This window comes from Octopus bimaculoides, chromosome 24, assembly GCF_046866305.1.
Source record: "Octopus bimaculoides isolate indiv1 chromosome 24, ASM4686630v1, whole genome shotgun sequence".
Taxonomy (NCBI): Eukaryota; Metazoa; Mollusca; class Cephalopoda; order Octopoda; family Octopodidae; genus Octopus; species Octopus bimaculoides.
Genome location: NC_142951.1, coordinates 34,621,097 through 34,635,365, shown reverse-complemented (window position 1 = coordinate 34,635,365; position 14,269 = coordinate 34,621,097). Strand labels below are relative to the sequence as shown.

The 14,269-nt window shown below is 37.5% G+C and overlaps 1 protein-coding gene across 1 annotated transcript in view; it reads left to right on the top strand.

The window, feature by feature from the left end:
- The window catches only part of LOC106869075 (mediator of RNA polymerase II transcription subunit 13-like), a 146,475-nt gene that overhangs the window by 120,294 nt on the left and 11,912 nt on the right, over positions 1-14,269 (top strand). Inside the window, exons 13-16 of the mRNA XM_014914598.3 lie at positions 668-758; positions 1,895-2,055; positions 3,748-3,902; positions 5,701-6,404. Coding sequence (XP_014770084.2) covers positions 668-758; positions 1,895-2,055; positions 3,748-3,902; positions 5,701-6,404 — 1,111 coding nt within the window. The remainder of the gene's footprint in view (positions 1-667; positions 759-1,894; positions 2,056-3,747; positions 3,903-5,700; positions 6,405-14,269) is intronic.

The following is a 14,269-nucleotide window of genomic DNA, read 5'->3' as shown; positions in this document are numbered from 1 at the left end:
CAAGCTGCACCGGACTACAATTGTCTGTTTTGGCATGGTTGCTACAGCTGGATGCTTTTCCTTACACCAACCACTTTACAGAGTCTACTGGGTGCTTTTTATATGCACCAGTGCAAGTGTTTTAGACATAGCACCAGTGTGGATGCTATATCTAAGAGTTGGCTGCTATTTCTGCTTTCTGTGTGTCCACATAAAGGCTCCTTTGTTAGTTCAACTCCTTCATGTTATCTGACGTGGCATTATATATTGTATGTTAGTATTGATAAATTATCTCATTCGAGGAGTCTGGCTTTAATGCTGCACTAACTGTTAGCATGTATTCAACTGGAGTTATCTATTTGACTGTCACCTTCCTCATACATTGATACCTATCGTAAGGCAGTGTTGTCCACTATAACATGTTTGTACCCTTCACCATTCATGAAAACATGTCTATCTGGTCTGAGGAAATATTACCTTTACTTAGAAACTGTTGAGGATTGGCAACAGGAAGAGCATCCAGCGGCAGAAAATCTTTGTCACCAAATTCCATCTGACCCTTGCAAACATGGGCATTAAAGTGAAATGATGAACTGATCCTTCACCTTATTTAATAATTTTATGTCTGTTTCAGTCCCCCCTCCCTCCCTCTCCATTTACCTCTAAATAAGTCTTGTTTTATTTTGAGTTTCAGGATCCTTCAGCCAGCAACCTAAAATCTACTGATGACAGCCTTAAAGGCAGTAAGGGGTCAAATATAATTCCCAACGGTACCATAGGTATGTTTTTATTAACATCTTATATTTTAGATCAGTTGTGTCATTGTATATATATTTCCTGTGTGCATGTATGTAGCCTCTGCTGTTGACACCAGATTGTAAGGGTGATAGTTCTAATTTTATCTATGCTTTCCTCTTAATCTTTAATCCTTCAGCATTTGAACCGGATATATCCAACCAAAGCATTCTGCCTGTTTTATGCTCAAACCTCATCAAAATCACATAGCTACAAGATAATGCATGATTAATTGTAAACAATGTGAATAAATAAGAATTACTTTTGACAGAAAAAACACGAATGCTAAAGGGTTAAAGTCACTTCATTTGCCTATCTTAAATATTGTACCTGCTGTACATTTTGCTGGTCCTTTTACTACACCTGTTTATTCCTACCTGTTAGTCTCTGTTTTTCTCTCTCTCTTGTATTAATGTTACTAAAATGAAAGTATCACAAAAACAGTTGCCATGATTATAGACAGAAGAGCACCTTAAATAAAATGGTAGATTCCATTATATTCTTCTTAGTACAAATCCAGCCACTGTTGACTTTCACTCTAAATGCCAATAGTCATATACTGGAATCAATTGAACTGATTCTATCTCTTCCCCTGTAAATTGATTTGGCAGTGTGCCAAAGTAAGAAATTAGGATTGTATTGGAAAGTGTGTTTGTTTGTTTTATCTTTTTTTTTAATGTTGTTAGTATGATGGCTTTTCTGGTGAATTCTACACAGAAAATTTAGTACAAATTTAGTTCCACTGAAAATTTAGTGCAAACTAAATGGTTCTCTTGGTTTTCCTTCAATCTCCTGGGCTCCATCTGTCTTGTCAGTTGTTAGCGTCTTGGGAAATTGAAATTGCAGTGAAATATATTTGCATTAATATTTTCTCTCTTTAAAGGCAGTGAACTTGCAAAGCCATTTGCATGCCAGGCAAAATGCTTAGCAGCATTTCATCTGTCATTACGTTCTGAGATCAAATTCTGCCAAGGTCAACTTTGCCTTTCACCCTTTGAGGGAGTCGATAAAATAAGTGTCAGTTGAGCACTCGAGTCGATGTATTCAACTTAACAACCCTTTACCATGAACTTGCTAGCTTTGTGCCAAAATCTAAATCCAATATTTTCTCTCTTTGCAGCCCCATCAGAGTTATCAAGAATGTACCCCACTCCTCCATCCCTGGAGAACCCTGTATCTTCTCCTGGCACCATTACAGACATAGCACCTGAGACAACGATTCCTGACAGTTGTGTCATAGCTGAAGTGGACAACAGTATAGCAGTCACTGATTCTAGTAAGGTACGCAAAAGACACTCATTGTTCTTCCTCCTCTGGTCAGGATTACCTCCAATTTATTGGTTTGTGTGTATTTTAAATATTGCCATTTCTCTTGTTGTTGCATCAAAAGGTGAAGTGTAAAGCAGTTTTAGATATTGGGGTTAGTAATAAATATGATTGAAAGGGGTTGATATAAATAGGTTTTGATTGTTTGTTAGTGTGGGTAAGGAAGCTGTTGAGACAGGAAGTTTGAAAGGGGAAACTGTGATGAAGACCTGAGATTGTGTTCAATTTGACACAGTTTGTGTTGAATTAACAAAAGAGAAAGAACTGATGGATGTAGGTCATGACACAATTTGTTAATGCGAGAACTTGTTGGCTGACGGATGTGGGTCACATCTGGAGGTGCGTTGGAAACATACCTGCATCCCGTATCTGATATTGAGCTTGTGTCCCGTGGAAGTGGAGCAGATTCTTAAAAATATAAGATCCTTGTTGAAAGTTTGAACACGAAGTAGGTTTTGAAAGAATCAACCTCTGAAAATGTCACTGATGATAGTTGTTTGGAGAGAGAGAATCATATGAGCCCGAGCATAGCCTATGTAGGCCCACACCAATAATATACTAGGATAGACCAGAGTCAGTTGTTGGTGTGAATGTAATAGCAGAACAAGGAAATCTATAACATTATTCTCATGGCAGCTTCACATGATTGATATGTTGACTCTGTCACATGACTCCCCAACCTGATTGGTTGGGTGATTAATGTCGTTTAACACCATCACCAGTTTAATGAGAGGAGCTGGGTTATTTATAGGTCTTCTTCTTCCCAGTCTGTTAAACATTCTGCATTTTTCTTACTTTTTGGTGCCAGACATTTGGTGATAGTTTGATGACTTCGTGTGATGTTGAAAAAAGAAAAAAAGCTATCATTTGACTTTGGGGTTGAATTAATATTAATACCAATATTGATTATAAGGACACGACTCTCTCCATTGTTTGTGTTTCAATACGTTGAGAACAATTTTAAAAGTTGTAAAACCAAGCTACATTTATCTTTTTCCCAATAATCTTGATTCATACAATTTCACATACTTTGTGGAGTAAGCAGGTCTTAACATGCATTGATCTTACATATAGAAACAGTTAAGTGCAGCTATAATGGAGTCATTAACAAGCATTTCCTTAATGTAATTACTTTGTTTATTTTTTTCTTTCCTGTTAAACCTAGAGACATTTTTTAATTATTTTCTCCCACATTTAATTATTTTCTCCCATGGTGGTGCACCAGCATGACCGCAGCCACTTGGCTGAAACACATAAATAAATAAAAATTTATTGTGATATCATTTTGTTAAGATCTGTCTCTCTCGTGTAAAGCTTCCCATTCTCCCTGCCTCCTTCCATTAACGACACTGGTCACCTTCAAGAATATTTTATAAATAAATGTTGTTGCTTTGACCATTTAGGAACTCATCCAGTATATCCCCCCTCCATCTTACATGCAGCCATTTACAGTTATTGCTGTTTATTCCACCTTGGCTGACTTTGCCTTCCATCCTTTTGGGGTGGACAAAAGCAGTACCAGTTATTCACCAGGGCTGATGCAATCAACTTCCTCTTCCCCTTAATTTGCTAGCCTTGTGCCAAAATTTGAAACAATTACTATGTAATATAGTGCTAACATTCCATTTTTCTTTTCTTTTCTTCCAGGACTGGTCCTGTGTGTTCAAACCGCCCAAGTTGGCTCGTTTTGTTGGTTCTACCAAATATGCTCCTGTTGAGCTGCCCAGTGCTACCGAGGCTGTATTAACGTGTCATATTCCTGAGTATAAACCTTCTTGGCAGTACCAGCCACATGCACCAAGGTATGAGACTCTCTTTTTGTTTTTGATCAGTGTGGGAGGGGGAAAAAAATGCTTAATTACAACCAGGCAAAACCATCATAAAAAAAGAAAAAAAGATGGTTTCTATGGTTGGATGTCCTTCCTGATGCCAATCGCTTTACAAAGTGTACTGAGTGCTCTGTATATGGCACCAATGGGGTCACCAAGTAGCTTCTGATCTGAGAGTGGGAATGGAACTGAGAGAAGTGGCTGTGAGAAGAGTTGAAGTAGAATAGAGGGACAGAGATCTTACAGAGTCTTACTGTAGAATGAGTATTTGGTGACCCCATGAGAGAAAGGAGAGAGAGAGAGAGAGAGAGAGAGAAAATACAGACAGACAAAACAAGAGAAGGAGGGAGAAAATAGATGGTGTTGGTGATGTATTGGGGCCTATCTACGAGGAACAGTGGGTGGGTGGAGGGAGTATAAGTAGTACAAAGGGGATGTTCCATAAGAATGTGAGAGGAGATGGGGGAGGACATAGCTGTAGTGAGTGATTGTGGGAGATGGTTTTTGAGATTTCATAAAAATCTTGGTGTATTTGCCATTTAAGGGATTTGATCCGAGATGCATGTGTCGAAGCTAAAACAACATGGAAGGCACTTCTGAGAGTCACTCAAAAATACATGCATAAGGCTGTCAGCTTCACTTAGACATTATTTGGTGTCAAAACTTTTGTTGTCACTTGGTGAGAAAGCAGGGAGAGATTGCACATCTGCGGGGGTTTAGAGGTTAGTGTGTGTATGTGGTTAAGCAATCAGTTGGATCTTCAGATGGGGTCTACGATGTGTGTTTTCATTTTAAATCCTTTTTAAAAAAATCTATTTGTTCACCATTCTAATTTAAGCAACAGTTAGTTTAACCTTTTAACATGACCCAAATCTTCCCAGTATTTTTTTTTTTCAGCTGTCAAACTGAAAGGGGATATTTAACTAAGATGACGTGTCTATTGTGAATTTATTTATTAAAATTACATCTCAGTAATTTTATTATTTAGATTAAAGACTCTTGTAGTGTTCGGGATTTCAGTTCAGTTTATAAAACGTACCTTTCATAATTAGAATTGGTTGGTTTTGTAAACTAAAACTAATTAGTTGATAACTATAACTCACATTTTGTTTTACCTAAATCCGTATTTTCAAGAAATTTGAAGGTACAGCTGATAAATAAACAGGTTTTGGTTTTCGGTAAATGTCTGCTCTAGTTAGTTGTTTGTACAAACAGTAAGTATATTTTATGGGGTTGCTGATAGGGATTTTAACACATCTTGGTGTGCCAGCACCACGAGGAAGAGACCTGATGACAACCAAATACTGCAGATGTGTAATAAGGAGGGAAGGCAGTGTCTAAGCCCCACTTTCCAAGGCTCCCTTGTCCAGCACTGTAGGAAAGAAGAGGATGTTCTCAAACTTGAGACCTGACATGATTTCTTGCATCAGAATGGGCTTCACTAAAAATACCCAAGGTACCTAAGGAGGGTGTTAAACCAGGTAAGTCTACCCCTCAAATAGGCCAAGGCAGAATTCAGAATACCAAGTGCCAGAACAAATACCTAAAAGCCGCTTATTCTGGTGCTCTGACTACTGATACTCAATGTGATCCTCTAACAGCATTTTATCGGATAGCCCTATGTCTCTGTCTATTATCCCCAAAATTATTAACCTATTTCAGATACTTTCTTTCTTGTTCCCAAACATGACAAATTGTTTTTTTATTGTTCGTGTTAATATAAATTTTCTTCTTGATATTGATTTTCTGTTTTCCGTTTGTCTTTCCACAGTCATTACCTCAACCTCCCGTCCATTGAAAACCTTCCCAGCTTATCAAAAATGCATGCAGGCGTTGAGTCTTCGCCAGCTACATTTACAGTCGGCAGTGTATCTCAGCGGACACCCATGAGTTATGAACAGTCTCCCATGTCTAATGCATCCTCTTCATATGTGAACAAGACTTTGAGTTCAGTTGACAATCAAGTTACAAACCACCAGTTCACTGAAGTTCACAGCTTGCTGGTGAACGTCATCCTTGCCGACAGCTCTCTTAACATTTTCAAGGACCACAATTTTGATAGCTGCAATATTTGTGTTTGTACAATGCGTGTAAAAGACGATGAAGATAATTTAGACATGAACCGTTGCACTTGCGGCTTTAGTGCAATTATGAACCGCATGTATGGCCATAACTCAGGACTCTTCTATGAAGATGAAGTTGATATTACCGGTATCAGAGATGACCGCTATGACCAAAATACTAATAAGCGCCTAGCAGTGATTGATTATCAAAAGGCTGGACTTAACAAGGACAGTACTTCAACAGCAACAGTGACAGCTCCTGAGGATGTACCACAAGTTATATTGGAGTGGTTGCTGACACAGTTCTGTGCTCCATTTCCTTCGTCTATAGCACAGAGAATGTTTAATAAGTTAATCATGAATGCTGCTACGTCGCTGGTCGACAATGTTGTCAATGTCATATCAATGCAAGGTAAGTTCCTTTCGTTTGTTTTTTTTCTTGTAAAACCAAAAGCCAGCATAACTCACTGAGTCAGCCTCAAATATTCATTTGGGAGAAGGAACCTCATATATACAGAATCATCATCATTGTTTAACGTCCGTTGTCCATGCTGGCATGGGTTGGTTGGTTTGACCAGGGCTGGTAGATAGATACCTTTCTCATAGCTACTGTGGATTGTTATTAATACAATATTATGGTTTTTTTTCTTCTTTTTATTATCTTAATCAATTTGGAATTAAATGGTATTATTCCACATGCTAAATGCTCTTCTTCTCTCTCGTCTTGAAAATTTAAAATAGTTTCATTCAACACCAACCCACCTGAAACCATCTCTGTTCACATGTTAGAATGTTGGAATTTCTCTTCATCGCTATGGCTGGAATATTATTGGTACACGATGGATGAAGGTATTTTGTTGTATCTTGGAAGAGTCATGACAATAATAAACACACACTGTCCTCATCATAATTTAACATCTGTTCTCCATGCTGGCATGGGTTGGATGCGTGCATATGTTTATTATTGGCTTAATGACTCTCCGGAGATACAGCATAATCTGTTTCAACAAGTTCACCTCAAGAATATTTCAAACCAAATACAAAAACAGAATATTATTATTTCGGTGTATAAAAACATAATCTTCTATAAGTTAGCTATTTCACTAAATCTTTTTTGTGATTACTAAAAATTTTGAAAATTAAAATGCATGACAGAATGTGTTTGCTAAATGCATTATAGCAGGTTAATCCATATATTTCCTTGTATTTATCATTTCTTTTGAAGTTATTCCACCTGGAATAACACTGATGGTTGGTAGTCAGTTTTAAAATTAATATTGCTCCAAAATAAATGAATTTCTGTAGACAAAAGCCTTTATTCCAAATAAACATCAAACTGGTTTCAATTCAGTTATCTTTGTTAGCTTGGATGAGTCGGGGAGAAATTATATCTTTGCTTATGAATTGTAGCAGTGAATTTCGTTACACCCATTTTTGTTGTGGAGTTGGGTGTGACACCTGTGGCACCTGTTTTACAGTTGAAGCCAACTGTGGCTAGCAGTCTTAGGCCAGTCCTATTGTGACCTCAAACCAATGAGGGAACTTCTGTGGTTGTTCAAATTGTTAGAAATAGCAACTACATCTCTCTCAACTCACACACTCTCATTATTCCCTTTGTCTATCCTTTGTATCATATTTCCCCCTGATATCCATATATGATAGACATTCCTAATTTTTTCAACCACCAGTGTAACTTTAGACTTAGGAAAGCTTTATATTACTCAGAACACATGAAAGAAGAGCTAACTAGAAGTCTGAAAGCAAATATGGATGTTTAGGACAAACTTATGAAAATGCTTTGCTCAGGCAAAGGGCTATAAGTAGAAAGCTCATCTCTGGCTGATGGCTTTTGAATAAAAGTCAGGGTGGTCATGGTTTCGTTGTCTTTGATTGTGTCTGTTTGATTAGAGCTAGGGCTAAACAATACTGTATCCTTGTGGCTATATAAGGAACCCATATTTAAGTTTAGGGCTCATAGGGCCCGAACCAGTAAACTTAATAAATCAACAGCTGAAATACACCTGGGTGTGGGTGTTTTATTTAAAAAAAAAAAACTTATTGATCACTTCAGAAACTATTCTTATATTCACACATTCCAGGAATAATGCTTAAATGAATCTATTTATTATCAATAAATCACCTGTTCCCATTAGTATTATCAGTTTATCTTGAATTATAGGACAACGTATTACATTGTCAACATTTGTCAACAGTGAAGATAAACCTGCGATTGTAGATTGCTATAACCTGCTTGTGCATGTAGCCATGTACCCAGTTTACACTGTACTTCAGGGTTTGCATTTTTGTCAGCTTAACCTTGTTTTAAGCATTGGATTGCGACCATGCTTAGGTACTGCCTAGGAAGGTTTTGTCAAATACATTGATTCGAATGCATCAGTCTGGTGCTTAATCTGCCAGTCTCTTTTTGGTGTAAGCTGATGTCAAGTGGTGGTGGTAGTGGTGGGGACAAATGTAGAGACGCACCTGCACCCACACACACACACACACACACACACACACACACGCTATGGGCTTCCACACAGTTTCTGTCTAAACAAAATCACTTGCAAAATGTTATTGGTTTCCATGAAGCTATAGTAGAAGGCTCTTGCCTGTGGGGTTGAACCTGAAACCATATGCGTTGCAAAAAGGACCTCTTAACAGCATGACTCTGATTGAACTTCCTCTCTCTTTTTAACCTTTCTTTGCTATTTATTAGTAGTTATACTTTTAATTCAAGCACATCACAATGTTTGAGGGACACCAGGAAGGGATTTGTTGGTGGTGGCGATGGGCTCCTTTCTTCTATGCAGCAATAATGTTGGTAGTTGCCCCACTCTTCATTTGGGACCTTTTTATTGTGGTGTTCCTTCTATGTGTGGAGTGATGTTGTTGGTGGGTGTTGGCCTCTTCACAACTGAAAATATTCCTTAAGAAAATGTGTTGTTAAAGATCCTTCACTGTAATGGCTGTTAGATCACTTTTAATTCACCAGTTTTTATTATTGCCTATGTTTTTTTTTTTTTTTATTAATCATTGGTTTATGCCCGTTTTTCCATGCCAGTTTGCGTTACGCATATATATTATAGAAGCAGAGTTTTACGACCAGTTAGTCCTCATGTCACTAAGCTTTATCTATTTTGCAAATTGGTGATCTCTTATTGATGCAAAGAGACTGACTTTTGTAGAGAGCAAATAGACACAGATGTGCATGTGTACATTTGCATGCATGCACTTGTGAGAGCACACACAACTGATGGACTTCAAATACATTCATTTGCAAGACTAACCTGTCTTGAATATGAGCTGAATATTTTCATGAGCAAAATATTACTGATACAAATGAATTAGGGGTCATAAGTGCTTCAAAGTTCATTACTCTAATATATAGATTAACAAGACTAAATAGCCTGGTGTTTTTATTATAACCACTGTGAGTTATAATTACTATTTAATTACTGTTAGCTAATCATTAGCTCGTTTTTTTTTGTTTTTTTTTCAATTTGTCTTTGATGGAATGAGAATATATTTGGGTGCAATCTCGATTGCTATATTAGTTCTGTGTCTACTGAGTAGTGATCATACTGTGTATACGTATAAACATAACCTGTACACACAGCCATGACTCTGAGACAGCAAAAGAGGTACTATAGTGTTGCTTGGTTTGCTAGAAATGGCAGTCAAATATCCTTTGAATCATGACTCATTGAATTTAAAAGCAGAAGTGCACATTAGATAATGCAATCTCAGATGTAATACGTTTAAATGAAATTTGGGATAATCTTTTGGTCACGGGGCTGCTGGATTAGCATTGGTCAAGGGTTAAACAACACCTATAGCAAGAGCAGCTGCAGGCTTTACAGCTAAGGTACTTGGAGTTTGAACTGATACCCCAGGAGAGAAAAACAGGGAAAAGAAATGGAAAATGATAACAAAGAAAAATATAGTTATTGGTGTGTTTTGGTTTTAAGTGTAGCTGAAGGAGGAGAGACTTGACCTGTCACTGTTCAAAAGAGCTCCCAGACTGCTGAGGTCAGTTTGGTTGAAGCTGAGATTGAAGTTCTGGAGAGAAAGCATGGACAGGAAAGGAATATCACAGCATTTGTTGTTTATTGTTTTAGTCTTTTTAACTGTCATCTTATGGAATAACCATTTGTTTGTTCTTGATGTGAGGAACCTAGCTGTAGGGGACTGCTTTAGAATTTAGATTTTACTAAACAAGGTCAACCAAAGCCCTGTAGGTGGATTTTGGTGGAGGGGAACTAAGAAAACTGCCACGTGTGTGTGCTTAAGTCTCTCTGCCTTGACATTATGTGATGGTTGTAAATGAGTGTCACTGTCATACAAGCAGTGTCATTCATTTCTGATATTCTGTGAAAACGTATCTGGCCATAGGTTAACATATCCTTGCTTGGAAATGGGTGAGGGTTGGTGACAGGAAGGGTATCCAACCTTAGAAAATCTGCCTCTATAAACTCTGTCTGACCCATGCAAGCATAGAAAAGTGGTTGTTAAAATAAATGGTGATTTTGTGGGTTGAACTTTACTGATTCATAGTTCCTCTTCAGTGTTTCTAGAGTTGTATATATATATATATATATATATATATATATATCTAAAGTACTTGTGTGACTGACCTAGAGATTGTTGCTCCAACCGTCTTGTCAGCTTTTGTATTTCTGCATTTATTCACATAGAAAGTTTTTGTAAATGTGTCACATCCCCCACCCTACTCTATACTAGTGTGGTGGCAAACAGCACTAATTGTTTATAAAAATTAGACTTGTACAACATTTTGCAATCAAACTGCTTTTATTTATTCTCAGGGTTTGGTGAAAATTAGTTGTACAAAGAATACAATTCGTTGAGCTATTTTTATGTGTGAATCTGTTTTGATTTAGCCGAGAGGCAGAGAGTTTATTGTAGCTGTTGTAGTAGTACTCTTGTGGTATTCCTCATATATTTAGATATTTCTTACTATTTGGAAAAGCTGGTTACTAAGTGTGTCTTACCTATATCTGTGATTATTGTAGGTTTTGTTATTGGTAGATCTCATTTATTCATTATAATTGTTTTATTCTTTTTTTGTTTTGTTTTAAAGTTATTTAAAAACTATTTATGTTTCTCTTAAGCTTGCTTCCCAACCACTTGGTTCCGGGTTCAGTCCCACTGCATGGCACCTTGTGTCTGTGTCTATTTTGCAGGGGAGGCTGGAAACAAGCAAGCCTAAGTCTGTTGATTTGTTGACATAATTTTTTTTACATTTATAGAAAGATGGAGGAATAATTTTAAGCTGCTATGTCAGGGGTTCCCAACTGGTGGTTCCCGACCCCCTGAGGGTGGTGATGTCATGAAGCTGTGTGGCAGGGGTGGGGGGCGTGTAGCCTTGCTAGAAGCGACTTGGGATAATAATAATTAATTAAAATGTAAATCAATCTGCTGATAGTAGGGGGTTGCGTGGGTTTCAAGTTTTTGGGTAAGGGGTCGCTAGTGCAAAAATGTTGAGAACTATTGCTCTATATTTTGCATAATTAAAAATATGAGATAAGGGAAGTACTCAAATAGGCTAAAGGCATGGATTTAATTGAAATAAGCCTCCCAGCTGAATTAAAACATAAACCTAGAAGCAGTTAGATACTTCCACAGAAAAGGGGAGATAATTTATAGAATTTATTTCTCAAAGTTGTGTGTGTTGTGGGGTACGTAAACTGCTGGAAAAGGAATGGGTGTATTGAAGTGTTGTTTATGAGGGCATAAGGCCTAGTAGTTAGGGTGTTACACCCACAATTGCAAGATCATAGGAGGTGTGTTGTGTTCTTGAGCAAAAAGCTTCATCATGTGTTGCTCTGCAATTGGTTTGGCATGTGATGTATAAGCACACCGTGCACATGTATAGGGGATGTTGATGTGATGGAGGGACGGGTGAGCTTATGTGCAGCACAAATGTTTGATCACTATAAACAAACCATTGGTGCTGGTTGTTGAGCAAGAATTTGCAGAACGAAGAAACTACCATTAATTCGAAGTGTTTGATTCACGCATTGTTTTGTGATGAATCAGTTGAGATGATATTTCAAGCAACCTCTTTCACAGGTGGCACAGTATATACATATGTATATATATATATATATATATATATATATATATATATATGTATGTGTGTGTGTGTGTATTATATTGTTACTCTGTTATTTATTTCTGTATCCAAGTTTAGTCAAACATTGGTAACTAATTTGCATATTGCTGATCCTTCTTTAGAGAAATACTTTCATGTGAGTGTTCAAAAGAATGACAGACAAAATTAAAAAGTGGGGGAGAAAAAAAAATGCTTAAGTTGGCCATCTCACAGCTGAATAAATATCTTAGGCTGGCTGTCTTAGTTATCATTCTGGTTAAACCGGTACAAAATGTCACCCTCGCTAACTGCTTCCTTTAACATTACTCTAAATAGGCACACAGTGCTAACAAATATTTTATTGTTCATTAAACAAGAATGTATTGTGTGTGTGTATGTATGTTTGCATATTAGATATCTTGCTAGCATTTTGATCTCCTTATCAAGTTTCTTTGTTAGCAATCAGATTGATTTTTAAATATTTATTTCTATAACATCCTAGAGCTGTAATGGGTGCTATTGGTTTCTCTCTTCTAAGATTGACTTTAATCTGTTGTACTGAATAACTCGCTATATTATATTGTCAGCTCTGCCTTACTCTCTTTTGTCCCCACCACTACTTGCTCTCCCCCTCTCTACTTCATTATTCTTTCTACTTCTCCTCCTCATGTACTTCTTTCTACAACCTTTCTATTTTATTTTGTTGCATGTTTGTTCTTGGTTTTCTCAGTCTTCTTCTTCCTCCTCCTCCTCCTCCTCCTCCTCCTCCTCCTCCTCCTCCTCCTCCTCCTTCTCCTCCTCCTCCTCCTCCTCTTACTCTTCTGCATTGTTACTTTCTCAGACCCATTATTCCAAGCAGTGTTTTTTTTCAAGTGAAATATTTGCAACCAGTCACAGGTTGTGGTACAATGTTTCCTTTCACACACAGATTTACTATGCAAAGTAAAAGTACAGCTTTTAGCCCTAGAGCTCAGAGGGGACCAAGTGCAAAACATTCCCCACTGAATGTGACACCAGTCTATCATGGGGTCCACCCATTTACAGCTGAGTGAACCCCAGAGCATTGTGAAATGCAGTGTCATGCTCAAGAACACAATGCACCACCTGAACCGAGAATCGAAACCATGATCTTGTGGCTGTGAGTGCAACAGTCTCACCACTAGGCCACATTCCATCATCACACACAAATAATGTTTAATTGTTGATTGGTAGGCAAGTAACTTCAATAATCGACTTGGTCATCACCAAATTGAGCTTATGAGAGTGATAGCTTCCAAAACAATGAAGTGAGCCGGTAGTGTTGATAATGAAGTCTCTTGGACAATCCAGTCTTGTCTACATCTATTGCTGGTATTTTAATGTATTTGGGATAAATAACGCCGCCCTTGCTGTTGGGAATATGGAACAGATCATAAAGGGGATATGTTCACCAGCAAAACACTGATACCCTATCTTCTGGGAAGTTTTTTTAGTCTTAAACATTAATATCAATTGTATTACTGGAACTTGTTAAGTTGGTGGTTTATTATAATGGCCTGAAATTGACAGATTGGAAGGCTTTAATAGAATTCTTATCCATGTTAATGATAGAATTGTGATCCCCCCTTGCCTTTATAATAAAAAAAATGTCTGGGATTAAATATGAATATTTACTCCACCATTTTGAACAGTACCCTTTACTTGAGAGAGAGAGAGAGAGAGGCAGAAAGAGGATGTTAGTCTTCCCTTCTTGTAGCCCCAAAATTTATCCATGTTTTGTGACCTTTTCATACTTAGTATTTGTTGACACAGTCCATCCCTCGTTCTGATTCTACAGCTTCACTAAAATTAGATGCTCATTGCTGCATTCAGTAAACATTCCTTTGTTAATGTAGATAATTGACCACTATAAATGACCACTTTGAATACCTTTCTTTCATTGCTGACCCTCCAATTGAACCAGTCCCATTTTCCCTGTATCGCCCAGCAGTGATCTTTTCATCCTTGAACATTTTCACACTAGTGAAACATTTATTACTCCTGATGCCAAAATCTCCTGATGTCAAAAAAAGACTGGTATGGCAGTCTGAATACCTTCTGTCTCTGCCCAGTAAGAGCAACCTGGATTAGAAAGTTTTCTGTCAGTTGTAGCTGCTAATATTGACATAATTACTCTTTCTCTT